General features: G+C 42.4%; 4 protein-coding genes and 1 long non-coding RNA gene across 14 annotated transcripts; 3 read left to right on the top strand and 2 right to left on the bottom strand.

The window, feature by feature from the left end:
- Window positions 1–96: 96 nt before the first annotated feature.
- Posh (Plenty of SH3s) lies at window positions 97–10799 on the bottom strand. 3 transcript variants are annotated; one of them, XM_071706653.1, is made up of 13 exons: window positions 9575–10799; window positions 9381–9495; window positions 9195–9293; window positions 8967–9103; window positions 8763–8889; window positions 8364–8672; window positions 7884–8188; window positions 7461–7807; window positions 7159–7367; window positions 6917–7059; window positions 6257–6424; window positions 5296–5409; window positions 97–5180 (listed from the first exon to the last, which is right to left on the bottom strand). In XM_071706653.1, exons 1-13 carry the CDS (start codon window positions 10051–10053, stop codon window positions 5000–5002), a joined length of 2733 nt encoding a protein of 910 aa, XP_071562754.1. In that variant the 5' UTR covers window positions 10054–10799; the 3' UTR covers window positions 97–4999. The 3 variants fall into 3 exon arrangements, with proteins under 3 accessions (XP_071562754.1, XP_071562755.1, XP_071562756.1); XM_071706654.1 differs by having other exon boundaries at window positions 7461–7804; XM_071706655.1 differs by lacking the exon at window positions 6257–6424.
- Window positions 7742–8778, top strand: LOC139772766 (uncharacterized). The gene is made up of 2 exons (XR_011718196.1): window positions 7742–7871; window positions 8059–8778. It is a non-coding gene; the product is annotated as an uncharacterized lncRNA (long non-coding RNA).
- Window positions 10800–11140: 341 nt separating the features above from the next.
- Window positions 11141–16913, top strand: Sstn (stepping stone). 3 transcript variants are annotated; one of them, XM_071706657.1, is made up of 7 exons: window positions 11141–11265; window positions 11345–11486; window positions 11573–12030; window positions 12513–12769; window positions 12859–13139; window positions 13231–13528; window positions 13654–16913. In XM_071706657.1, exons 4-7 carry the CDS (start codon window positions 12766–12768, stop codon window positions 15408–15410), a joined length of 2340 nt encoding a protein of 779 aa, XP_071562758.1. In that variant the 5' UTR covers window positions 11141–11265; window positions 11345–11486; window positions 11573–12030; window positions 12513–12765; the 3' UTR covers window positions 15411–16913. The 3 variants fall into 3 exon arrangements, with proteins under 3 accessions (XP_071562758.1, XP_071562757.1, XP_071562760.1); XM_071706656.1 differs by having other exon boundaries at window positions 11345–12030; XM_071706659.1 differs by lacking the exons at window positions 11141–11265; window positions 11345–11486; window positions 11573–12030 and adding an exon at window positions 12058–12304.
- A 120-nt stretch (window positions 16914–17033) lies between these two features.
- On the top strand, window positions 17034–17638 carry LOC139772764 (cytochrome c oxidase subunit 6B1). The gene is made up of 2 exons (XM_071706680.1): window positions 17034–17249; window positions 17317–17638. Exons 1-2 carry the CDS (start codon window positions 17071–17073, stop codon window positions 17549–17551), a joined length of 414 nt encoding a protein of 137 aa, XP_071562781.1. The 5' UTR covers window positions 17034–17070; the 3' UTR covers window positions 17552–17638.
- Window positions 17639–17745: 107 nt separating this feature from the next.
- On the bottom strand, window positions 17746–26384 carry LOC139772750 (uncharacterized). Of its 6 annotated transcripts, none has more exons than XR_011718194.1 (7): window positions 25646–26384; window positions 21531–25171; window positions 20261–21369; window positions 19883–20161; window positions 18852–19703; window positions 18489–18668; window positions 17746–18244 (listed from the first exon to the last, which is right to left on the bottom strand). XR_011718194.1 is itself a non-coding variant. In XM_071706648.1 (7 exons), exons 1-6 carry the CDS (start codon window positions 25875–25877, stop codon window positions 18537–18539), a joined length of 6213 nt encoding a protein of 2070 aa, XP_071562749.1. In that variant the 5' UTR covers window positions 25878–26382; the 3' UTR covers window positions 17746–18244; window positions 18489–18536. The 6 variants fall into 6 exon arrangements, 4 of the variants coding, with proteins under 4 accessions (XP_071562749.1, XP_071562750.1, XP_071562751.1 ...); XR_011718195.1 differs by having other exon boundaries at window positions 18494–18668; XM_071706648.1 differs by having other exon boundaries at window positions 18489–18636; window positions 25646–26382.
- Window positions 26385–26546: the final 162 nt, after the last annotated feature.

Genomic DNA, 26546 nt, shown 5'->3' with positions numbered 1-26546 from the left:
AGCTCTGTCTATTATGTTTACACGCATTTTCTCCGTATTCGGGGAAAGACTGAAATTAATAACATTAGCGAAATAATGGTCAAGTACGATAGTAAATTAATGATGATACCATTACCGATTTTATTTCAGAGGCATTCCTGAGATATAATATTGTTTTTGTTAAGCTTTCATTAATATATTGCTACGAAACATTCTGCCGTGTGTGTGCTAAAAAAACGTAGCTTTTTAAGAAAAAAATCACTATCTTCACAATGTTCGAGATAATAATAAACGTAATGAGAAGAGTGGTGATAATGGTATCTGTAGCAAGAGCGAATTAGATCACTTGCACTAGTCTGATCCGATGTATGCTAAAGGCTGCTATGTATGCAGTTATCTGATAAAAACATAATATCAACATTTTGACCGATAAAATATCTCACGTCAATATTATAACATTTTTAATTGAAATTATAATATGACATTTTATTAGTTGAAGTGCTTAATATTATGCTTTTTCAGTCAGATATCTTCACGTATAACAGTCTTTATAGCACTGGAGAACAGACTCGGTGCATGTCTGTCGAAATTGCTCTCTATAGTACAATAAAGACCGTAAAAGGCTTCAACTTCCTATATGCTGTCTGCGGCAGTTTAAAGGATTCAGCACATCGATCGGTTTCGCGCAATTAAGGAACCACATAAATTTAATCTATATTAAAAAAGAAATATATACGTGTTCCTTTTTTTTAAATAAGTTCCAATAAGCTCTTTAATTGCATGAAATTAGTCGATTTCTAATTTTCTGAAATAATTATTTACGATCTATTAAATCAAATGTAATTTGACATAATGGATCGTCTGCATATCGAATCGACTTCACGAGCACGACAAATAAAAATGACTGATTTGGGTTACACACACATACAGACCCCGGCATTTGTGGTAGCCACGTGAAGGATTTTATTACAGTTTTCGTATGCTATTTAAATATTAAACGATACCTATGTATATGTGTAAATTACGCTTGGACACGACATCGACATAGACTTGTTGGAACATCGTTACGTTAGTGACAAAATACCGAGTAGCGTAAGTAGCGTGTAAAGGTAGTAATCGGTATATAATGACTATTCTAAGTTTCCCCTTACGAAAGAAGTGCTAGAAACACATTTGGTCTAAACGAAGGCTCTTGACTCGGATCTTTGTCTTACATTCCTACGCTACGTGTACCTGTTCTGCAACCTAGACAGATTCCGACCTCGTGCGAAACGCAGGAGGGTCGTCGTCTCTATGTATACGAGAGTATAGCTTTACCGACATGATCTTTTTCTTTTTACTGTAACGTCGCGGAAACGCCAGTTTTCGCAGTAACTTATTTACAATCCACAGAGATGGTTTTATAATCGCATCGCATGCGCGCTCTCATTGATTTAAGACTGTTACTGTGACTGTGAACGCGTTTCGTACACTTGCGGCTCTTCTTATGCCTTACGCAAAAACAAACGAGCACAACAATGTTAAATCAATGATTACATAATTACGCGGAAGATGATCTTTTACAGGCGTCTCGTGTCACGTCTGATTCTGTGTTGCGCGCGATATAAAGTAGCGACGACTAATTAGTCTCTCGTTACAGCCGATCTGATATACCACCCGTAACTTAGCAGTACCTTCTTTACAAGCCATTAATAATAAATTACTTAAGTGTACGTCATATAAAACACACATACGTATGCCTGTGTATAAATAGTTTCTACGCAGTTTTTTTAGTATGACATAAGGAATTCAATCGTATAATTTAATCGCCACGGAGATATACCAAAAGGGATATTTAAAAAAAAAAGCCGTTATTGAAAATTCATATTCTTCGTCGGAGATGGATATGCAAGATCGAAATGCAAAACATTAAATATATTGTGCGTATGACACATTAATAATTTGTATAAGATACGGTATAATGATTCCAATGATCCGCATGAACACAAATAGACGAGTTTTTTTGCATATAAATATGTATATATATATATATATATATATATATAATATATATCTCACGTTTTATTTCCTATCCTTTCTCCGATTTCTAAATATCGCGCTACAATAGACTGCCAAATTTATTATAGCATGCGCAGTGTGGCCCCTCGCATAAGAGTGTAAGAGATATTTTCTTTTTCCTGACTATTATAATTCTAGATTCGATTAAATTCGATCCTATGGTCGATCGGTCGTTCACTTTTTTCGCGCTCAAGTGACTGACATAAAAAAATATATCCAGCCACCTTTCCCAGTCGGACGAATAGCTATAAAATTACATCTCTCCCTACGCGAATATAGACGTTCAGAATCTCTAAGTCACACTTTTCTCGTACCACAACGTAGACTTCGTTAACGTCGATAAGATTCGTGTAATTTCTTATCGATTACGCTAATCCTTCTAGGTTTTATTCTATAGTTTGATGGCCACAGAAAATTATCCGCTCGTAAATTTACAGGCAACGTTCTTTCCTTGACCTCAAATGACAGAGATGGACGCTTTTCGTTACCCCTTTTGCAATTATTGCGTGATTGTAAATTGTCGTTTTCTGATATCTGTTTGCTTTGCATTTCAATGAGGACAACGAAATTCTTCGTATCATAGAAGTTTGTAGATGTCACTGTTATATTTGCAACAATTTGCATGTTAATCCATTAGACATGTAGTATAGAACTGCAATGCGCATTGAGTGTTATTTCATCGATACAATTAATGATAAAAATTCTGAAAGAGAAAGTGCTGCAGAGAATACTTTCTCTTCTGTTGTCTAGTGAGCTATCTCTTTGTGACTTCGTCTTTATAATGTATACTGTGCAATGTTCTCTATATCGTTATATTATATTGTTCGTTGTACATTGGATTCTGTCTCTAGTCAGATAACGGGTCATCTGCAAACTTCTATAACATACCAAGTTACAATAAAATTATATACAAATGTGCCATTAAATGTTCATAATTAATATAAATATATATCCCCAGGATATATACGTACGCGTATACATATGCGATCAAAATTATATCGAATATGACATGTGTAAGTTTCTCGTTTACATCTGGATTTGTGCAATACACATGTCTAAATTCGAATATGTAAATGTTAGCTAGATTACTTATGCATAAATGTTAATGAATTGAGCATTACGAATATATATGTACAAGTATACTTCTCTATTTATACACGCGTAATGTATGTACAATTGATGTATATAATTATTGAATAACATATCGAAATAAGGTACACTTTTGCGACTTAATCATAAATTCTAAAAGACGATAGTATAATTAATACAATGATAATCGTAATCAATAAAATATCTTTTAACGATATATGTATAAAGATTTATAAAAACCGATTGCGCAAAATTGTACAATTAATAAGAATAATAGAAGAATAATAATACAAAATATAAAGAACGTAACAAAATTTATATCTACGTACTGATCAGCAATCAGATAATGGAAGCACTTTAATTTATTGGATATTTTCCTATTTATCCTGAATTAGTTGTTTAAACAACTAACTCGTCATCATGCCATGGATGTCTGTGTGACTTTATAAATTAGAAAACAAGTTATAAATCGAGTTATAAAATGATGTATACAAAGTATATAATAATACATCAACATTGCGCGTATCAAGGCCATTTTCTAAATACTTTAGCTAAATTGCCTATAACAATCCGAATTGTTCGTTAAAATAGAACATTTTCCTTTGCACGGCGGAGGTATACAATGAATACACCCGCCCTAAGAAAAGACATTATAATATATTCACCTAATCTCGATCAACAATTTTAAAACGTAGTCCAGTCTTGAATGTCAATAATAAAATTACTGGTTGTGCTCTCGTATAATATAGCTTTCAATACACAAGCATAATAAATTATTGGTGGCAAATAAGCCGATCGTCTACAATGGCAGATTAAGGAAGAGAAAAATTATATAAAGCCCGATATGACTGACAATAAACATGGATCAAATCCATAATCCTAAATATCTCAGGATAAAATAAATATCCGTGCAATAATACGCTTAAATCTCGCTAAAGTCGAAAACAATGGAATTTCAACTTTTAGTTAGATTACCGACTATACATATACAAATACAGTCCCATCCAGACAATCGCAAGTACAACTCCAATATTTAACATTGTTGACGAAATTTAAGCGTATCATCGCACAGACTGTCGTTTGCGCTTATTGTTTCATATTAGTTTACGTGTGCGTATGCCCCCCCTCCCCCCCCGAGATATTTAGATTTTTCTAAAAATTCTCCACACTCTTTTCTCCACACGCAATTTCTTTCCTCTTCGTTTATTCCATAATTCTACTTTTAATTACGTGTCATGAATGGCTTCACGCGCATAAGCATGATTATTACACAACCCATATTAATCTTTTTTATACACTGCGCGCATGTCGAAAAAGATAGCAAGTTTGAAATCAGTAGCTCAAAACGGAAAACCGATATTCCTTCCCTTACGATCGCAAATGGCAGTAACGTCGCGCAAAAATGAATTCGTTATCTCGTTACAGTTACGCATAACCAATGGCAGTATAAATTCCGAGTAGTTTTCAGCATTATGTACTACCCTTCGTCATTTTTTGCACATATTTACATGCGAAATACGCATAATTGTTTTGCGCTAAAATTTCCTACTGCACCCACCGCGCGAATGCATTTATTAACTCGACATGTCGTCGATCACTTACACGGCGCGTTTATTACAACACGTTAATTAATGGCCCATTAAGTTCGCGCAACGGTTCTAAATACATTGCACAGCTCGAGATACAGCATGCGTGATACGCGTGCATGTGTTAGTCGCTTTGAAGTCGATAATATCCCAAAGAGCGGCAGAGAAAACCAACGACAAATACGCCGTACCGGCGTAATCCCGAATCCGAATATGTCGTGTAAATACTTACACAAAAGGCCAAGTTATATACAAGTTTCTAACACTAGGCGACTTTGCGTCGGGTCTCAGAAAGCCTCCACAAAACTCGCCGGAAATAGCCCCGTGCGACCGGTACGCTGCTGCATACCCTTGTACCATCCGTCGTCGCGCTTCTTCTGCACGTATATTATATCTCCCACGCGTAGTTCCAGTTCGAACTCGCTATTAGGCGGATATGGTACGATACAACGGAACCTATACCCCGTGCTGAAATCGAACACAATTATCATGAAACGACGAGGAACGTTATAATTTTGCGACTAACGGGCGCAAGTTAACGAAAGTTAAACTCGGGAATTTGAGGGACAAATATTATACCTACCGGTCGCGCGACGATTGCTGCTTCATTTGCTTTCCCATTCCAGCGTCTAGAGAATTACTCTTGCGATGATGATTTCCAACAGTTGAGCATACCATTGCACCGGATTCATTGGATCTAGATGGAAATAAAGAGCCTATATGTAACAAGACTGTCACTACTAATACAGAGAATTGCGGTAATTTGTGGCAATTTGTTATATATGAATATAAAATGTATGATATGCTAACGTTATATACCAGACGGTTCAGCATCACACAAGCATAAATAAATGAAATATATCTAAATTATGGCATTTTGCACAGAGCATTATTAACAAAGAACTATGTAACAAACGGTAAACATTTAATGGATTCATCACAGTTCACATTGGGGATTTTTCAAACATGCAAAATATCTGCAATCAATGTTTCTCTAACTATAAAAGTTTACCTTGTGCAAAAGAGTGTGCTATAATTTTGTGATGTATGAAAAACATCTATATATTGTTAATTACGCAACAATGCAAAATAAATTGTATAAATCTAGACATTTCTAAGCTTACCTTGAAATGAAATGCAGTTCTACCTCGCAATAAATTGCAAACACTAATATAAAAAAAAAAAGAAGAAAAAGGAACCGAATTTTATATAATTCTCAAATGCATATATTGACTTACACATGGAGTGTGTCTTCGCCGTAAAAATTAAGAAATGACTGCTTAAAATAAAAAAGTATTAATTTTATGTAGGACAGTTTATCGTCGGATAATCTATGTCATCCTGTACTTTCATAAAAGTAAACAAATGCTACAATTAATTGTCGTAAAATATAAAGAATGTCGCAGCTTTTCCAATACCAAAACGATTGTTCCCTTTGTATTTCATGAATAATCCTAATTTATCTGCTAGCTGGCAAAATATGCGCGCAGAGGAGTTTCACGAATTTAGAGGCCGGTTCTTATTTAGAATTTCAAACGACTAACCTCTGGGTTATTGACACTGGTAAGGAGGGTCTCTCCTTGTATTTCAGTCTCTGTGAGGATGTGACGTGCCCTTGCACAGAGCCTGGACCTAAGCGGTGTGGGCTGTTTGAAGCGTTTAATTCCTGTGTAGGTACCACCTGTAGCAACTGACTTGGGCAAGACCCCGATCTGCGATTGTCAATTTGCCCACCCGCCCCGTCCCAACACAATATTAGAGAAACATTTCAAGGCGTGCAGTTTGTGTCATGCTGCACAAAGCATGATGATGTAAATATTATTCGTGGGTGGCTGCTTAGCCACCTATTAATCTATTCTGTACGTGTGCATAATTATTGGTGATGCAACGATCATGCAACAATCTTAACAAACAAAAAGAAAAAAAGTAGCGCTTTTACTTAAACATTTGAACTAACACTTCGACGAACATTCATACGCGCGCATACAAATTGCTTGACAATCTGAGAACACGTAATGTACATAATAATGCATATATGTGCATACGGAAATTAGCAGGATTAGGTGGGATATATGTCAAACAAGATCGATTATCAGAACGTGCAATTTGCAGATCAACGTTGTTCTCGACTTCTGGATTATAATACAGATTGTACAGACACATACGTATAAGTTCGCGATAATCTAAATTAACTGTATACTCACCGAACGTGCATCGGATTGACGGAATTACCGTCGTCGAATACAGGATTATCCATCGAGTACGTAGTAGGTGGAGGCGATTTAGACTTTTTAATATTGGTCAAGCGCCGCATCAAAGAGACGCATTTATCCTTCTTTTCCTTGGGCTGTAATTTATAAGTAGATATATATATATATATAAACAATGTTATTACTATATTAAAGAAATATAGTACATGTATAAACGCTTATCGCAGGAATGATACCTTTTCCGTGGTTCTGGACGCTGTCGCAGCTGCATTCGACGGTGCGATACCGCCTGCTACACGTAGAGTATTATTCGGGCTTCTATTCATGTCGCTCACAGAAGAGGAAGGAGCTGGGATAGTAACGCTGCTACAGCTATTATTAGCGTTATTGATACCTGCTGCCGGTTGTAGCGACGACGACACGGCGATTTGTTTACCGGGGGAAGCTGAAAAGGAACACATAATTGTATATCAGCATAATTGTAACATCAACGAAAAGCATAATCCAACGCGATAGCCGATATATTTCAAGTACTTACGAATATTTGCCGTCATCACCGCGCTGTGACTGCGTCCGAGCGGGGTGGCAGCTGCATTCTGGTCGTTGTGTCGGGGCGGACTAGTTTCTTGGTTCGGTCCTTGATTCGACTGAGCGGCGCCGTGCCAGGACGAAGACACAGTCGTCGTGGATGGGCTGATGGCGCGCGGCGGTAATTCAGGCGGCGGCAGGGTGCGAGGATTATACGGCTGCGGCGCGGGACCCTTGCTCTTCGTGTATGTCACCGCCAAACGTGACTCAGCGTTCGACGGAGCGTTCGACAGTGGCGAACCTTGATGTTGGCTCGGTGAGTTTGGAGATCCACGGCACAGCCCGCGTTGACATCTGCTGCAAATACATCGAAGATCGTAACGCGAATGATCAGACTAATCCGCGAGACAGAGACTGAAAGGTAAATGCGTACTTGGCAGGTGCAACGTAGTTTCCAGGAAAAACCCCGCACTTCTGAGTACGATTGGACGTTCCTTTGAACCATCCGTCCTGACAGCGTTCCGTCACCATGTAAATCCCACCCTTTCGTAACTCGAGCTCGTCCGCTTTCTGGGGCTTGTATGGATATAATGCTACGTATGCCGCAGGTAAATGCGTCGCACCGGATGCGCTGGTAGTCTGACCAGCGGGTATATTTTGCGACGCCTGGGCGAGAACGAGATCGCTGCTGCCACTTCGCCTGTGACGAAGATTGTGATCCGTACAACTACCGCTCGTCTAGAATAGAAAGAAATTCATTCAAATTCAGCATAAATTTCACGAAAGGAAAAGAGAGAAAAGATGGTAAAATGCAAAAGCGATAGAGAACCATACATTGATCGAGGTAGCAGTTCGCGTATGTAGCTATCCATACAGAAAGAGAATTGTCAGAAAGAAGACATGGTTTTCTTACTTGTAAGGAGGAAAACGGCTCATTGCCTCCGCTATTATTGGCGTTATTAGGGACACTGTCTACCGGAGGACTAAGTATTTCAGCGCTATGTCTATGATGGGGATGTGCATGATGACCTGTATTGACGGCAGTGAAACTATGACGTTTAACGTTATGCCTGTTGCCGACCGCGGGTGGCGACGTCGCGGGACTCCCAGGGCTGCTCGGAGCAGTACTGGAACTGCTGGATGTGGTCGAACTGTTGGGGGTGTTCGGAGTAGTGGTCGTGGAGCTGCCGCCAGACGATACGTTTGAGACAGAATCAGATACCTGTGCAGCATTTATGCAATATAATATCAAAACACATGTCTCATGGAACATATCTTATATTGAGTAGGTGCTTTCATTAGAAATATATACCTGTACTAATTGCGGTCGAGACTGGCTCGTTGTTTGCACATTACGCGAGTGATCGGTTGGTATCAACGGCGTGGTTTCTTCGTTCGTCGGAGTTGGCGGGGCTACCCTCGACGGTCCCGGCTGTACGCTGATTAAAAAATTAATTAATGTATACATTCATTTTTAAAAAGCACGGCAACTGTATCAATCGACTGTTCTACTTACTTGGTCGAGAGTTTCATCAAAGCTCTAGCGACGCTGTTCAGCTCGACGAAAGCTAGTGGAAAGATACCAATTCTGTCCAAGAGTTTACCTTCTGCCCAATTTTCGTCCACTCTTCTGATAACGCTGATTACTTCCCCCTAAAAATACATTCATACTCATATATTTTGTTTATACATATGTGTGCCGGCGACACATCAACGGCGAGTGATTAGAGACATATGACCCTACCTTGTTAAAAGTTAGACAACCATCTTCGTCATCATTCGTCATCCTAAAATCGTATAGCGCTTTACATTGAGGTACGTGTGGTGTCAAAGGCGTCATCACCTGAAAATTGCGACAGAGCAAATTACAATGAATTCAAATTTACAGTGTATGAAAACATTCAATTTTTCCAAGATTCTCGCGTTATACCTGAACGTAAGATAGAGGAAAGACACCGTGATTATTGCCACATTCCCCGAAATACCAATTGTTATCAATCTTCTTCCGGAGGATGACTATATCACCCTTCTTAAAACTCAAATCGCTGCAAGAACAAACAATAATATTCATATAGTAGAATAGGCACAAGTATAAACCATGAACGTACGAATGGCAATGCGTACCCTGGCACCTTGGAGACATAATCGTAGATCGCCCTTCCGTACGCCTGGTTGTGCAGGTGTACCTGCTTGGCGGCGGCATTGGAATGTCGCACCGCCGGCTCGGAGCCGATGGTGGGCGCGAGATTGCCGGTGACGATGGGTGCCGGGGCGACCTGGTGACCGCCGAACAGCCGTTGGGGGACGGCGGTGGGGCCGGAGGACCTCGACAATGGCAGAGCGGACTTGGCCTGATTCTTCGGCGCGGCGTTGCGCATCCCTTCGAGAATGCGCATCAGCAACACGTTCGGCGGCAGGTCGTCCACCTTGACGTCCACGAGGACGCGGCATTCCGGGCAGCGTAGCTCGCGATGGGTGCTAACGATCTCCTCCAGGCACTTTTTGCAGAACGTGTGCTGGCACGGCAGCACCTTGCTGGACGTGTCGAGCCGCTCCAGGCATACCGAGCACTCCAACAAGTCGTTCAGCATGCACTCGTCCATCGCGAGGCGATCCCCTTCGGCTTCTCGACGCACGCTACCCAATCGGTCGCTCCCTCGATCGTACCTACTCCGGACTCCGGATTCCTCGTCGCTGCGCTCGCCGCTCGCCGCTCGCGCTCGCTCTATCGAAACGTATTCCCTCCCTTCATTTAACCCTCCCAATTGTTCCCTCTCACTCTCACTCTGTCTCTCTCTCTCTCTCTCGTCGGCCCTCCCGCGATCCGCCGTCGCGCGGAAAGAAACGGATGGTTTATCGGGCTGCACTGGCTGCAGTTCCGGCACCGTACGTTACCGCCGAGCGTAGGAATTCAATTCGCTTTTACACGCTCGTTCTCCCTCCTCTCCTCTTCTCTCACTCTCTCTCTCGTTATCTCTCTCTATCCCTCTATCCGCCCTTCGCGCTCGCTCGAGGGAAGGTGCGCGGCCGCCCCGTCCCCCGGAATCCGGAATACGCACGCTCGCCTATTCGCTCGGTCAATCGACGGTTTGATTAACGTCTCGGCCGTCGCACGGCGGCGGCACGGCCTCGGCGCGCATCGCGGCCACGGCATCGATTAATCGCGCGCCTCGTTGATCCCGTTCGCGGCGGGTTCGTGCACCCGCGACACCGCCGTCGTCGTCCACGCCGACGAACCCGACGGCGACGTTACCCGATCGTTGACTCCTCCGTCCGCGGCGTTTCCGCTTCTCTCTCTCTCTCTCTCTCTCTCTCTCTCTCTCTCTCTCTCTCTCTCTCTCTCTCTCTCTCTCTCTCTCTCTCTCTCTCGCTCGCTCTCTCTCCCCTCTCCCTCTCTTTTTCTCTTCCTTTCTCTCTCTCTTCACCGCGCGTTTTTAAAAAGTCATTCGCCCTGCACGGCGCACGCAGGCTGATGTGTATGTACACACTGTATACATACATACGTACGCGCCCAGAAGTGGCAGAAGTGCAGCGCCGCGCATACATACACGCGCCAACTTCAGCGCGCTCGCGCCGCGCAAGTCGCGCGTGTCGCGTGGTGTCGCGTCTCGCGTTTAGATATACGTATCCTCGTGCGTCATGACAAAAGTCGATTATAAGAAATAAAAGATCTAAATTTTTATCGATTGATCTAATTGCGAAAACAGCGACGTTATCTGTCTTTAATCTTACGTGCTTATAATCTCATATAATAAACACACAGATATACTGATGTCGAACTGTCGAAGTTAAGTCATTCCGAATCAATTAAAAATGTACGATAACGTTAATTGAGCGTTTTATTGATTAAAATGTTAGATTATATTTTTTACAATTAAATAACTTTATGTGCAGTGTGCGCCAATACGATATTTGGACGTAAGGGTAGAAGAAAAAGGCTGAAAAGTACGGAGTTCAGCTCAAAAGGAACAAACCTATCTTCATCAGATCCGTTCTTCGTAGCTTCAGTATTACTTCTACACCTGAAATAAAATAGGTATATAATCGGAGCAGGAAAAAAGGAAAAGATGAAAAGTGCAAGAAGAATTCAGTTATGAAAAACAAACTGCTATCTTTGAACAGCGGGGAGTTGAATGGACGTTTGAACTCGAGCCCAACGTTTTCCGAACGCACCCGCTCGCCGAACACAACCTAGAGACCTTAGAGGGTCCCTACTCCCTAGTGTAAAACGTGAACACGTCCACTCCCAGCAGTCCCAGCTTCTCTCCGCATCAACAATCAACAATCCGTTCCAGGTGAAAGGGAGTGGGATCCTTTCCGTCGTGCAGCTGGTGGGATAGTCAATAGCGTACATACGTACACCAGCGTGTCCCGGGGAAGTGAAACAGATGGAAGTGCACGCTTGACAAAAAAAAATGCGTGACTCAGGCTCGGAGTCGGGAGTCGGTGTTGCTCCTCCTCGGTCGAGCCTCTCCTTCGCGCGTTACTCCGAACGACGCTGTCGTCCGTCGGCTGGATATTGAAGCGTCGTGTTTACCTCTTTCCAGTCGAAGTTGAAACCCTTCCAGGAGGAGCCTATGGTAAAATCACGATCATTTTCAGCGTTGACTCAACTCGCCTTAAATACTGGAGTTATTGGTTATGACACACAGTCTGAGTTTACGAATGAAAGAGTTATCTGAATCCGCTGTTGCACAGTTTAAGCGGCGTCTAATCTTGTAACCAATCACAAATGGCTGACACTCGTAAATTGATAAAGTAATCGGCACATATTTGCGACGTTTAGCCTAGGCGTTATCATAGGACAGATAAGTAGAATAGCAGACAGTGGACTTTGAGAGTAGCCGAAGGAAGGTAGAATTTTAAAGACGCTTGGAATTACAAGTTTATTAAGAAAGGATTAAGATAGTTGTACAAAAATAACAATAAAATAGATAGAGCCAGAAATCTAGATGTCTTTGGATCAGAAAATTTTTAATGAGTTTCGAAGCAGCATTTAACTTCAAAGAATCTCTTTAAAAACTGTTGTTTATAGTAAAAATATAACTCTGCTGTGTTACAGAAAATCTTGGAGCATCGAGAATTTTTACTGGGGATTTTGCTTTACTCACTACTGGTAGTTCAGGGTTTATTTACAAAGGAAAAACGCTAGACTCATGCAAAAAGCACGAGTAAACATTCTCTTTATATATCCTGATTAGCAAATAATAATACTCAAATGGCTCGTAGTTTAGGATATGCTATCGTCAAGATGCATTGATCCAGACAAACATAAAGATTATAGCTGACCCATTTGCTACACCTTGTCCAATAATATGGGTAAGTACAATCAATCAATATACAATGCGACTTTTAGTGGTTTTAATTAATTTTTATAATACTCAAGTTACTCTTTTGCAATTGCCTAGTGATGGCAGGAAACGAAAATGCGCCAGGAACCTTGGCAGATAACCCGTTATCTGCGAGATTGCAATGGCTGCGTCAACGCAGAGAAGCCTTGCAAGAGAAGCTTGCCCAGAAGAACAGCGAGTTGAAAAACCTATGCGTAGAGGAGGCGGAGCTAACGGGAGTTTTACCACCGGAAATACCTTTGGAGCCTGGCGAAAGTCCGCCAGCTTTTCGTAGAAAAGTAGGCACTTCCTTTACATATCCGCAAAAATTGATCAACAAGCTGAAGACCACCGATGTTGTAAGATAACGATTTCTTTTAAACTCATGCAATGGTATAACAATTGACACAAGTATGCTAGATTGGAGGTATCGTTTGCTTACATGCGCAGGAGGAGTCAGAATTGGAGTTGGAAAGGCAAGTACAGCTCAGGATTGTAGAAACTGCGTTGAGTATCATTAACGACCCTACGGAAAGTAAGGCCACGCGACGCAAGCAAAGGCTCGCTTATCAGCAGAGTCAACGAAGACTACAAGAGTTGGAGACGGAACTCAACTTCATTAGACAGACTCGTGGCAAAGCACAGCGACCGATACAAGTACACGCGGGAAGTTACAATACGCCACCGCATTCACATGTTAACGTAAAACACAGGACAAAGAAGCCACGGCCACCATTAGATAGTACAGGTATTGTGTGTGTATATATATATGTACGTGTGTGAGAGAAAAAAGTTATTATAATTACAAATTTTTCAAAATAATTGTACAAAAATAAAGAGCTTTAATCTATAATTCGTAATTGTATACCACAGGAAATGAAATAACAACTCTGAAGTCCGTTGGAAGGAGTATACTTCATGAACCCGGTATTAGTTTGAGTCCTTTGGCATCCGAAGACAAATCGAATACTTATACTGGGCATGGATACGAGGAGCAGTTGACCGTACCGACCGTTTGCAATCATCATCACCACAGTGGCACTTATCCTGGCGTAAGCCCTGTCGAACCACCAAACATTAAGATCGTGGAGCACGATCATAATGACAATCACAATATCTACATTTTACCCGACCAATATCGCGCGCGCACATATTCCCACGGGAGCGGCGGATCTCGTGGCCATTATCCGGACGCCGAGAGAACGTATCGACCTTATGTGCCGAACACCTATACCGAGGACGAGCGTCAAATGCGCTATCGTCAATTTCAGCATCTGCAGAAGCAACAGCAATTGCAGGATCAACTGCAGCAACCCCACAGACTACAGTACACAAGTTCCTTCGAGTCCTACAAGCATTTGGATAATGCGGATTTTGTACGGAGAAGTGGTCAGGGAACCTACGACAGAGATTTTCGCTCATCTCATTACTTGCCCATCGATTACCAGGCCTACTATAAGAGCAGCGCGCAATCTCAGCAGATTTTACCGAGGCGAGATCGTGATTCGTCATTACCATCCTGCATCAAGAACATCTCGCGGCAGAGCGGCGGCAGTACATCGATCGAGTCGCAATTGTCATCCGGCTACTGGGTGCGCCACAACGACGACATCCACTGGGTGAGCATGGACGAGCCTGATAGATTCGGCAGTTTGGATCGTAGACGCAGAAGTGCTCAGCACAACGGTGGTGTCGGTTGTACAAATTTAGATACGCAATCGCGTTATCGCACGGTCGCGGTCGCGTGTACTAAAAGCTCGTCGAGCAGCAACGTCACCGCGTCATCTCATCAGCATCACTCCGTTCACCTGTTGCCGTTGTCCGAGCAACAAACGCCGGCGAACAACAATAAGATGCTGCTGCGCACACAGTCATTGGGAAGCGTGGAGACCTGGCAGTCGAGTCACTCGCATGATTCGCACGACGGCAAGGACACGTCGGAGTACGCCAATAATAATCGTAAGAGTCGTCAGAAGGAGTGGTACGAAACGTCATTGGATGCGGGAGCGAGTACGGGCTTGGATCACAACCTGGTCGACGCGAGAAAAAACGCGCATTATCAGTCGAGTCCTCCGCTTGCTCGTATCAGGACTGCTACTAACGAAAACGCGAGGGACAGTCAGACGACCGGCGGACCACCGCCGCCGATGAGTCCAGTGAACCGTCACAAGAGGGACAAGCCCGAAGAGCGGCAGCACGCGCAGTCTCACCCTCGTTACGATCAGCCCCCAACGAGGCCAAAGGTATTGGAGATACCAGCCGAATCGAAGCCATCCGTGGACGTCTGCGATAATGCGATACGACCATTGGGTTCGCCGCAAAACTGCACGGTCGTGCAACCGGGAAAGTATCAGCCATACAGGGAAGTGACAAAGCCTTTTGAGATGTCGGATTTTTACAAGTACTCGACGAAATACCGTAAGAGGAACGAGGCTGCTGCGCAGTCTCAGGTCGGAAACGGAGATTCCCCGTTCCAGGAAAATCGTCCCGCGGAAGTGGCCACCGCCGATTTATCCAGGGATCCAAATTTCGAACAGAATAGTAATATTACTGCCAGTCCAGTACAAAGAAGACTTTATCAGCCGGTACAGCGTATGACTTGTCAACCATACCTCTCATCGTTGAGATAATTACAATCGGCGCAAATCACGTAGGGTTTATTCATGCTGTCACGTTATCACACAAATGTCTACAGAATCATTCATTCAAAGATAGGCTGGTCCTGTCGATACTTTCTTTGCTCTTTAGTCAATCAATTCACTAATTGAAACATATAAACAGGGTGTTCTGCATTAATAATTCTTCTTCATGGCACATTCCTTGGCTCCAAATTAACCAGGGAATGTAACATTAAACATTAATGCGATGGTAACGAGATCTGTATATATGAATATACATACATACATATATCGAAGAAACCTAAAACAACTTCGTTCACATATCTTTGTCTTAATATCAATCTTGACATATCCATCGAAACTGTAATATATATTTAGGTATTTTTATTTTGAGAAATTTTATTATCTACGACGCGATTATTATCTATGCACGAGATGTGCTCCAAAAAGAATGAAAGAAAAAATAAGGAATCGAAGGGATGCAAGGACTATGTAATCCTAATCCCGATGTCGATTAACTGATTAATATTGGGACCTGAATAGTGCCTTTAATGATAGAAGTATCAAGTGGACAATAATGTAACATTATAGTATTGTATTTTAAAATTACACACCTTAATATGAATCTATAACTTTACTGAAAATTATTCTCCACTTGTTGACTTCTGATATAATTGCGTATTCATAATTATATATGATTCAATGATTATATATATATATATATATATATATATATATATATTTATATACAAGCGAACTGTTGTTTTTTTGGAGACATCGTCAGATTGATGAGATATTAATGTTGGTTGTTAAATGTAGCTTTTTCTCGGTTATCATATCATATTAAATAATTTTGAAAGTTTGCAATTCTGTTATACGCAAACTGTTTTTAGAGCTTCATAAATTCTACCGAGAGTCTATCTCTTATGACTGAATATAAAATGTGAAAATACGCATTTCTATAAAGCTTGAAATGATAATATGCAACACTTCTATACAAGAAATAATGAAAGTGTGTTCTTAATTTTAGAACGATAATACTGACATATACATACGTGGATAATATTTTTATATATATAAATTGTTCATATAATGCGCGTATATTATATTTATATACCACTCGGCGTATAATATTGAAAAATAAATCTCATTGTAGATTTTATTTGTTTACCACAATGTGTTCGCCGGGAAGCTTAATGTTATATCTTGATTCATGCGATTCACGCATTAGTCGCTAGCGCTTGTTCTCTTGTATGTATCACAATTTGTATCAGAGAATTGTTTTTCTTGTAAAAACGATATATGCTGCTGTATAGTGTGCGTTACCTGAAATGAATTAGATTTATTTGATCCACACACGTTGGAAACGCTTCAGCATCACATATGTAGAAGATAATGGCCTTATGTTAGCTGTGATTAATTATGCATTGCGCGTTGTATGCTATTTTAGGAAATCTTTTTGTACTGCTTTATACGATCGGTCTCATGTCAATAAAGACGCTAATTTAATTATAATCGCCGTATGTACAGAGAAAATTTGAACAAGTGAAAAACAGCGAGAGAAAATTTAGAAATGACAGGATGGCTCAACATTTTTAAAGAGGGTTTTAAGATATGTAACAGAATTACTATTATTATCGTGAAGCACACGTGATTGTGTTGTTTAAAGGAAATGGAGGAAAAAGTTGATAATCCATCCTCAATGAAAAAGCATGAAACAAGGGAAAAGGGGGCTTCAAAGAAAAAGATAACTATCGTAGATGAAGATAATCCTCGTCTCAAAAAGAAGGATGAGATTCACAAGGAGTTTAAATCGCAGGAATTTAAATATTCTCCTGGTAATGACCCAAGGTACACATGATTGAGGTATTAATTCAAGGATAATACTTTCTTCGTCACTTCCGTTATCCGTTTGCAGATTTCAGCAACAAAATCAGACGCAGAGATGCTTCGTAATGTATACCGACTTCTATCGCTGTCAGCATATTTTAGGTGAAGGTTCTGAAGCATGCACGTGGTTTAAAGACGTTTTCACGTCCATATGTCCGAAGGCCTGGGTAGAACACTGGGATGAACTTAGACTTACAGGCAGATTACCTTGGCACAAATACAAAACTCAGGGCGCTTTCCCCGGCAATAAATACGGCGAATAAAGAAATATAAAGATCAATCTTTTCTAGAGTAAAATTAAAGTTTTATAATATTTGAAATTGGATAATTAAACACTTATTACGACTGTATATTCCTAGTGAATTATAGTTAAGAGAGATAATACTTATAGAAACTTATGTAAGGAAGGGGCTATAGTTCAATGTATGAGGGGATATGTAATTGATTTACACTCTACTTAAGAAAAAAATATTCAACTTTTATTATACAGGTACAAGATTCATTAATATGAGGTAACTTATATCGAAGTACGAAGAAAAAAATAACTGTCCATTGATGATCCGTAATTGCTGGACTTGTCTTCTTTTCGATATTTAGTCTTCTTAGTATGGTCGATAGATTCTTCTTCTATCTTTACCACACTGATCTTGCAGTTTATGACACTTTTTTTTCTTACAGTTATAAAAAATATATACACTCGTAGACATGTTTTTTAAACTTTCGATAAAATATGCCGCTCGAAACCCCGTAGTGGCACGACTTTCTTTTTTAAAAAAGAGACCTTACGTAAAATGTAAGATGTTTGCGAAATAAATAATTTCATAATTTCAGTACTGTGCACTATAGAGCCTGCCATGGATGAAGACAACTTACCGATCTTCGGGTGTTGGCTCTGCATAACAACGTAATCCCGCCTATATCGATATATCTACTTCCTAGATGATAATCGATGATACCTGCAAATGCGAAATCAAAGACACTTGCTTGAAGGGGAACGATCAAAGCTACTTTCTCTATACTTATTTTTACTTTTGTACGCGATTCTATCTTATATATAACATATATCGTAAGCGATTAGAATTCAAAAGTCAAGATAATCAAGAAACTAAACGCGCGAACTTATGAAATCTGCGAGTCGATGCTCTATCAACATAAAGTGTGCAATCCACATTGACACATTTGACGAGAAATTAGAACCACCTTACGTATGTCACGTTGATTACGTTCAGTAGTATGTAACGTATTATTTCAGGTTTGATTCCTCGACTGGTGAATATATTGGCAATCCTCATCCCTGCAAATGCCCATCAATTCGTACGGACACAGGATTCCATGGGGATTGATGTTCCTGGCGTGAAAAGTAACAGAAACCACAAAAATCTTAAGATTTTTAGCACAATCCACAGACAGTTAAGCCTCTTGCACAGTAGGCGATAGCGATAGCGATAGCGACAGCTTTGTCGGCACCTTTGTCGCTGTCGCTATCACTATCGCTATCGCCTATTGTGCAAGGGGCTTTAACGATCGAGTATCGTGACCATTTTTCAAAAAAGAAAGACTCACCTTGGCTTCTTTAAATGCATCAATATCGATACATAAGGTGCAATCGTTTTCGTCGTCCTCGTCGTCGTCGTCGTCATCGTTGTATTTGTCGTTGTTGTATCTGTCGTCATTGTTGTCGGCGATGGTGATCGCGATCGCAATGGTGATGGCGATGGCGATGGCGATGGCGGAGGTGATGGCGGAGGTGATAGCGATGGCGATGGCGATGGCGATGGCGATGGCGATGATGGCGATGCTGATGGTGATGGTGATGGCAGTTGTGGCGAGGCTCTCTTATTATTTTGTTCATTGTATTCTTGATTTGAAGAATCCATCGCTGATGACTTTAGTTCTGAAGATGCGGCGGGATCAGACTCGACCGTTCTACTTCCTTCCGTATGCTTATTATTTTGTTCTGTAGGACTACTTTGGTACAGCTTTGGTTCGGACGATGACGCACTATCTTGATTAAGGAATATCATTTGTTCTTCGTTACAATGTTCCGATGGATTTACTGATGCTTCTTCTCTCTTCTCTGGTGTCGATTGGCATGGGACCGTTTGCGAGAAATTCAACAAAGTTTCTGATATCGATAAACTCTTATCTTCATTAGATTGCGTCGAGCGAGAAATATCGCTCTTTGATCCCGCCTCATCAATCACAGTTGCATTATTCGTTGGTTGTTCTTGCAACGACAAATTCTCCTCAGTGCACGTGTACCTAGATAACTCTGAGGTTTCTTGTAACAAACTGGAATAGGAATTTTCAGAAATATCATTAGATTGGAGTCGCTTCTTCTTGGTAATTTGACGGGTATGATTAGCAATCTCCTTAAGCTTATCACTCAAAAGTTGAGCTACTGCCTCTGGCAACCTAAAAGAACAATCTTCATAATCAAAATACACTAAAAAGACACGTGAGACTTTATCTCTTTAATTGCATACAATGTAAGATATTTAAATTATTATATGTATGTTATTACGTATATGTATATATTACACATTATTATGTTAACTACGCCACACGCGCCTAAGGCTCTTATACTTGCGTACTTGTAGTTTTTTCCCATGAGCCGGTTACCTAGGGTCGAACAAATTCTAGATAGCTTGAAGCACTCGCGCCGTCCAGCATTGATCTTTTGACGTGCGGTTGAAACCTTTGGGCCCATGCTACTAACGCGATCGCGCTGCTGTTGTAATTTTTCCTCGGCTATCTTCAGTTGTTCCCTAAGTTTTCTCACTTCGCTGGCCAGGATAATCTGCACGTCCTTCTCCATGTCCCACTGACGAAGGTTCCCTGACATTTCTGCTAAATGATCTAAGACCATATACCTGCACCATATACGTAACATAAATTTAATATTGAAACTTTGTTGCACATTACTCATTATTTAAAGCTTGTTTCTTCGCAAAATTATTATGTATAATTACCGTCTCGCAATTAATTTGTTCTCGGTTTCTCTCAAGTATCGCTCTTGCTCCAATTTTGAAAGACTCGTCAAGGACTCCAATTCTGCTTTAACGTCCTTTTTAAGGGTATCCCAACCGTCACTCGCGTTACCATTATTATCATCAGCAATTGTGTCAGATTTACGAGAGGCGTTGTTGCTATTATTATTATTTTCTGTAAGTACAGACGTTGAAGTATCACGACCAATTTCTCGCTGACGTTCCGCTTCATACTGGGAAAACATCATTGTAGTTTCCATCGTATCTTCGTGCCGACTATCGCTCGAATTCACGGATAAATTTAAAAGCTTCACGGTAGAGGCGTTAGAAAAAGTACTAGTATTATTGTCATCGACATTATTTAAATTTTTTTCATTTATAATTTCTGTATTAACATCTGGCTCGGCCGGATTTTTATTTTGATCGACGCTTATTATCGTGTCGTGCTGCAAGGCCGATTTGTCACTTATAGTGACGACTCGCTCGATCGTGTCTGGCTTCAACAGTACTTGCACACATTTACGATTTATCTCTTCTTTGCTTAACGCTCTCAAGGCAGATCTATGTTGCTGTTTATCTTTCGCAGATTGCTTCTCGCGGTCTTCGACTGTTCTCGTACCTGCTCCGGTGGAACTCGGAGCGGTAACGTTAGAAATTCGAATGCTGAGATTGTTTGGTATCGCTTTTTTATTGCTTTTAGTTTGTAGATGCGTGAAATTAGTATGTTTAGCGATATTCGCTGAAAGTTTTTTGTCAGCAGATATGCGACATACGTTTGATTCCGATGTGCCTCTCGCCAAATCGTCGCTTTTTCTTCTGACTTCTATTGACAATTCCTGGGAATTTTTCTCTGGCGTTTTTAATTTATCTTGATTTTGTTTAACAAGCGTTTTCTTTTCGCACAGTGGCAAGGACTTTACTGGCGAACTTGCTACGTTAGCGTTTAATAATTTATTACTGCTACTATTACCATTACTATTACTATTATTACTTGCTACCTTTCTCTGCAGTTTTAACTTTTCACGCTCCAAGATCTCTTGCTTCAAACGACGATATTCCTCTTGCTGTGATACAGGAAGGTGCCTCACAGCCTACAACAAAGTAAGAAAGTCTGCAGAATGAATTAAGAAAGTTCCTATGATTGGTCAGTGTCTCCTTCAGTAATAAATCCTCAAAAATTACGTCTAGATAACATCAATTTCTAAATTACTCGCATAAAAAGGCAATCAGACGTAATATATAATTGTCTTACCAATGGCGTGTGCATATTAGATGGACCCTTATCCGTTGATGGCACGTCTTGTTTTGTCGCTTGCGTGGACGAACTGGATGACTTTGCTGCGGCCGCGGATTGTTCCTGTTCGGTTCTCACGTCGCGCAGAAACTTATTCAAGTTCTTCTCAAAGTCGGCGGGGATTTCCTGAGGCACCTGATGCTTCTCTGCGACGGGGACAGGCTCGTTTCTCTCACCCTCGGACTCGCTGTCCGAGTCGGAACCCAAACTTATCACAAATCGCTGAGTGTCGGGTGCGTGCAACGATATCTTTGATGCGCCAGCGTTGGGCCACACATTCTCATTAGACTTCGTTATCGAGGCACTGTTATCGAGCTTTCGTAGATTCAGCCTCCTCTGCACAATCATATTCTGATATTTTTTCTTAGCGTTGATCACCACTTTCGTGCTCGTAAGCGTTTTTCTCGCCATTTTCTTCGGCAGACTCTTTGCTGTGTCCAGACTGCTGCTTCTTTTCCTGCTTCCATTTTGCACCGAGATAGATACGTCGTTAATTTTCTTCTTTACAGTTTCCAACGAAGTTGATGGTCTCGACGGCAGCGACGAAGCGTTATTGCTCGCCGTGCAAGTCGCGTTAGCCTCGGATGGCATGGTACCTGCCAACGTTTTTAATGCAGGCGTTTGGACATTCGTCGCAGCAGAGCTTGTAACAGAAATGACTGGGATAACTGAAGGACTGATATCTGTTGACTTCGTTCGTTTTAGAGAAGCCAGTAAGATGGCGCGTAACTCGTCCTCGTCCTCGTCAATGCTTTGTCTCCTATTGCTATCGCTTTTCATCGTATTGACGGCTTTGTCAGGCACGCTAGAGTCGGAATTGTCTGGCGCGGGATTTGTTGACAAACAATGTGATTCGATGTGTTCCTCTTGCGATTGTTCAATGCGCACTGACAGCGCCGTGTAATTATTCTTGTCCATATCTCTCCTCTTTGTCAAAACATCATCGGAGTTGACAGGCTCCTGAGTATCAGTGACACTTTGCAATCTCAACGATTCTCCATTTCCCATCGAGCTCTCCTGCGCATCAGCATTATCGTTGCTTTTGCTCTGATCTGATTCGGTTACAATTTGTCGATCTAGAACGGACGCATCCACGATATCCGTATCTTTATTTACACCAGAATCCAAACATGGGCTTTTTTCTTTCTCAAGCAATTGCGCGGTGTCAAGACTTTTGGGGCAGTTCTTTTTGGTGCGTTTCCGCTTCTTGCTCCGCGTTGGGGCAGCTTCACTACTCGCGGATGGTGTACCGACGGATGTCTCAGGATGTTGCGGCTCGCTTGCCTCGTGATTTTTTCCAGGCGAACCTTTTTGATTCTCTAACACATCCAGAGACTCGTTCATCGAATCGTCGAATGTGGCAGACGCCGACAATACGGGCGCGGATTTTTTCGCTACTTGCAATTTTATCGGCTTGAAGACGCTGCTACTCGCATCCGTGGCAGTAATGGTCACCGGTTGCATCTCGGCACTCTTAAAAGCCGGCTCCGAAAGCGGCGTTTCGCGCTTCTTCAGAAGCGCGTTCTGTCGCGTTTGCCGTCGCAATTGCCTGTTCGATCTTAGGATCGGCGCGGGCACCAGCGTCCTATTGATCAACGTTGGTATCTTATTCGTTTCCTTAGTAATATCTGGAATACCTTGCATATACAGAGGTTCCTCCGCGGCGGCTCGACACGATCCCGCTTCCTTTGGAATGTATTCCGTAGCCGGTAAATTTCTATCGTCGCCCAGAGCGACGTTGGGAGAGCTCAACGGATCCGCGTCGTTCTCCGGAAGATCGTCGATCGTTATCATCGACTCGTTTGGCGACATTGATTCGGCATACACCGTTGTTGTTGGAGCATCTGTAACGGAATATTCGGGAGTTGTCTGCGTTTCGTAGGCAGACTTGCCATTTCTGAATGCGGAGTTCACATTCACAAATACAATACCGTCGTTGGTGGGTTGCTCCACGATCTGTTGCATCTGAGGCGAAGAAGCGAGAGTGTCGTGGGGAGAGACAGAAGGCGCGAGAAGACTCTCAGACGCTGGAAGAGCGTGAGATGTATCTGACACGACGCTCGTCGAGGAATAGGTTCCTTCCTGACAGCAAATTCCATCTATCAGATCACATACGACATCGTCGCCGTGAAGGTTTTCTGGCCCTTTTCCGACCGCGTTGTTAAGATCCGAGTGGTATGTCTCGCTGCCGTACCGCGATGGTGAATACGAACAGTACTGCGTAGCCAGTGGTACCTGGTAAGGCAAGTAAATCTCGTCGTAATAAGGCGTGACCCTGTTCGTCGCGAGTTCGTCCTGCGCGTCGTCGAAGACCGGGCTACCGATCGTCTCGTTTACATTAATGAACGATACGTCGGATGGCTCGATACCGAGCAATGCTGTGTCAAAAGATATGCTCTCGATTTTATCGGTCGGCGAGTACGGCAGTTTCTCCTTCTCCATCTCGACGTCGGTGTCCAGATCCATGTCCTCGATGTGATTGCTGTCGCACGGCGGTGTGCACGGCGGCGACGCATACTTCAACAGCTCGTCGCCGGGCACGGGGATGTCGTCGAGGAAACTCGAACTAAACGGACTCTCGCTGCGGGTGGATCTCTTGGCCTTAATGCCACGCTGAACCCGATTCTGATGTTTCTTCATTACCGCCGAGCGGAGCGCGATCATTCGCAGCTGCAAAGCCTCCTCGTCCTGATCGTCGTTCACTCTGTCGTCGGCCGATCTGTTCTCCGATTCTACATCTGTCAGATGGTCCGAAGATCTGTTAGACTTCTTCTGCTTTGTTTCTAACGCCTTTTGTCGCAGAAACGCTAGATCTTCCTCGTCGTCGGCGTCATTGATCGTCTCGGACTTCAATTTTTCCTTGAGATGCACAGCGTGGTCGTCGATCCCAGCTCCCTTCAGTATGTTCGACAGCTTCTCCTTCAGCGACGACGATTCTTTACTCCGGTTGACGCTCGGCTCCGACGAGTGCGTGGTTATGGAGGAATCCAGATGCTTGACCTTTTTCAACAACCGCGTCACGTCGTCGTGTCTCTCTGGGACATGGGAACGTGCGAACGGCGGCGAGTTCAGCTTCGGAGGCGGTCTCTTCGCCGCTCTCACGGGCGAGTGACGCCGGGGACTACGTTTCGGCGATCTGGCCTTTCGCGGGGATCTCTTCTGTATCGGCGATCTGGAATGACTCACTGGAGATCGGGACAATCGGAACGACGCTCGCGCTACCACTGGCGATCTGTATCTTCGAACCGGCGATCTTGAAATCATCTTTGATCTGCCGCTCGGTCTGTGCGCCGGACTTACTTCCTTATATATTTTCAGCGCGCCGACTTCTGCTATAGACAGATCGATGGAGGACGGAGAAAGCAACTCGTCGAGAGTGAGGGGTTCGTATTTCTTTTTTTTACGCTTTTTCTTTTTTACTTTGGCTTTCGCTCGATTGGACGTGTCTGTGAGACCGACGATTTCCATGTCGCTGTCGCTAGAGATAGGCACTAGGTCGTCGTCGTCGTTTTTCTCTTGCAACGTCGACGCCACGTGCTTCGTTGTGGCACATCCCGTTTCCCTGACATGGTGACGATTTTCCTTCCCTTTGACTGGATCTTATAAAATAAGATTAACTGCTACTTGATTAAAACAATATACTACTATGGATAAAAATCATTTTAATAACTATTTATATTTCTCCATTGAAAGACACATTTTTCATTATACGTTCAGACTCGTAAGACTTCTTTCTCTCAAGAATAATTCATTAACAGTAATCTCTACAAAATTTCTTACTTTTAATTGTATTATAATAAAGATTGAAAGTGAAAGTATACACAGACTATTGTAGCAACAATAATCAAAGCAAATTATGTTAAAGTACACAATGGTGTCTCCATTGGAAGATCATAACAGGTGTTATTGCTTCTTTGTTATCATATGTATTTCCAGAATCTATCAACCAAATGTATAGATAAACAAACAGAAAAGTTCGAGGAAATATCCGAGTCTCTCAACGCAAATGCAAAATGCAGTTGAAGGAAACGAAACGTATCTCGAATGAACCGATAGGTCCAGCATGACTTTACCTCTCCTGTTCTTAGGATGATACGTCGCGTTGCACCAGGTCGCGCATTCGCCCCAGGACTTGCAGTCGGGGCACGCGCGCGTCCTGCCGACGACGTAGCTGCTGGTCAAGTGGCCCATCCCGCCCTCCTCGGACGAGCTGACATCCTCCAACGAGATCTCACCCTCCTCCTTCTCGTCGTCTAGGATGTCGATCGTGTCCGTGCAGCCGCTCGACAGATCGCTCGCCATCATTCAACTTACCCGGCAGCGACGAGTGAAACTTATCGTCGTCGCTTTTCAAGCGGAATCCAATCGCGATACGCGAATCACTCTTTAAAGCTCGAAATTAGTTTAGACGCGAGAGGATACGCTCAGGAACAAAGGAATGGTGCATTCCTTCCGACGGTCAAACTGCATCCACAGGTGGAAGGGCACTAGAGGAAGGATTGAGGAGGGATTCCCTTATCTTATCACGCGCCGCGTGCGAGAAAATTGTGTATAGAAAAAAAAGAGAAAAAAATGTGAATAGAAAGATCGTCCGATGTCCCGGAAGTACGTGGCAGCGAAGCGCGAGTCCTGGTCGCTACGAATTTAATGGTGCTGAGACGCGTCTAATTAACGTGCACTGTCAGCATTGAGCAACCTTGATTAAATACCTTGACCCCCCTCGTCGATTGTCCAACTAATCAACGACGACAACGACGTTCGGGACCATGGCGGCCATGCTGCATATTTCCCCACTATATTTCCAGATTTCCACTCGCATGTGTCACGATAGTTTCACAAGGTGCGTTTCCATTTAATTGTTATCGAGGATTGCGAATTGGAGGTTAGATTGGGCGCGTTCGGCAACTTCGGCAGACCAAGCCGCTCAGTAGCAGTCGAACGTGATTGGCTCTTACTTTTAGAACCAACCAATCA

Source organism: Temnothorax nylanderi, unplaced genomic scaffold, assembly GCF_030848795.1.
Source record: "Temnothorax nylanderi isolate EJ_2023f unplaced genomic scaffold, tnyl_v1.0 TNYL_tig0053_pilon, whole genome shotgun sequence".
NCBI classification, from domain to species: domain Eukaryota; kingdom Metazoa; phylum Arthropoda; class Insecta; order Hymenoptera; family Formicidae; genus Temnothorax; species Temnothorax nylanderi.
Note: the sequence above shows the minus strand (reverse complement) of the source record. Positions and strands in the feature narration are given on the sequence as shown.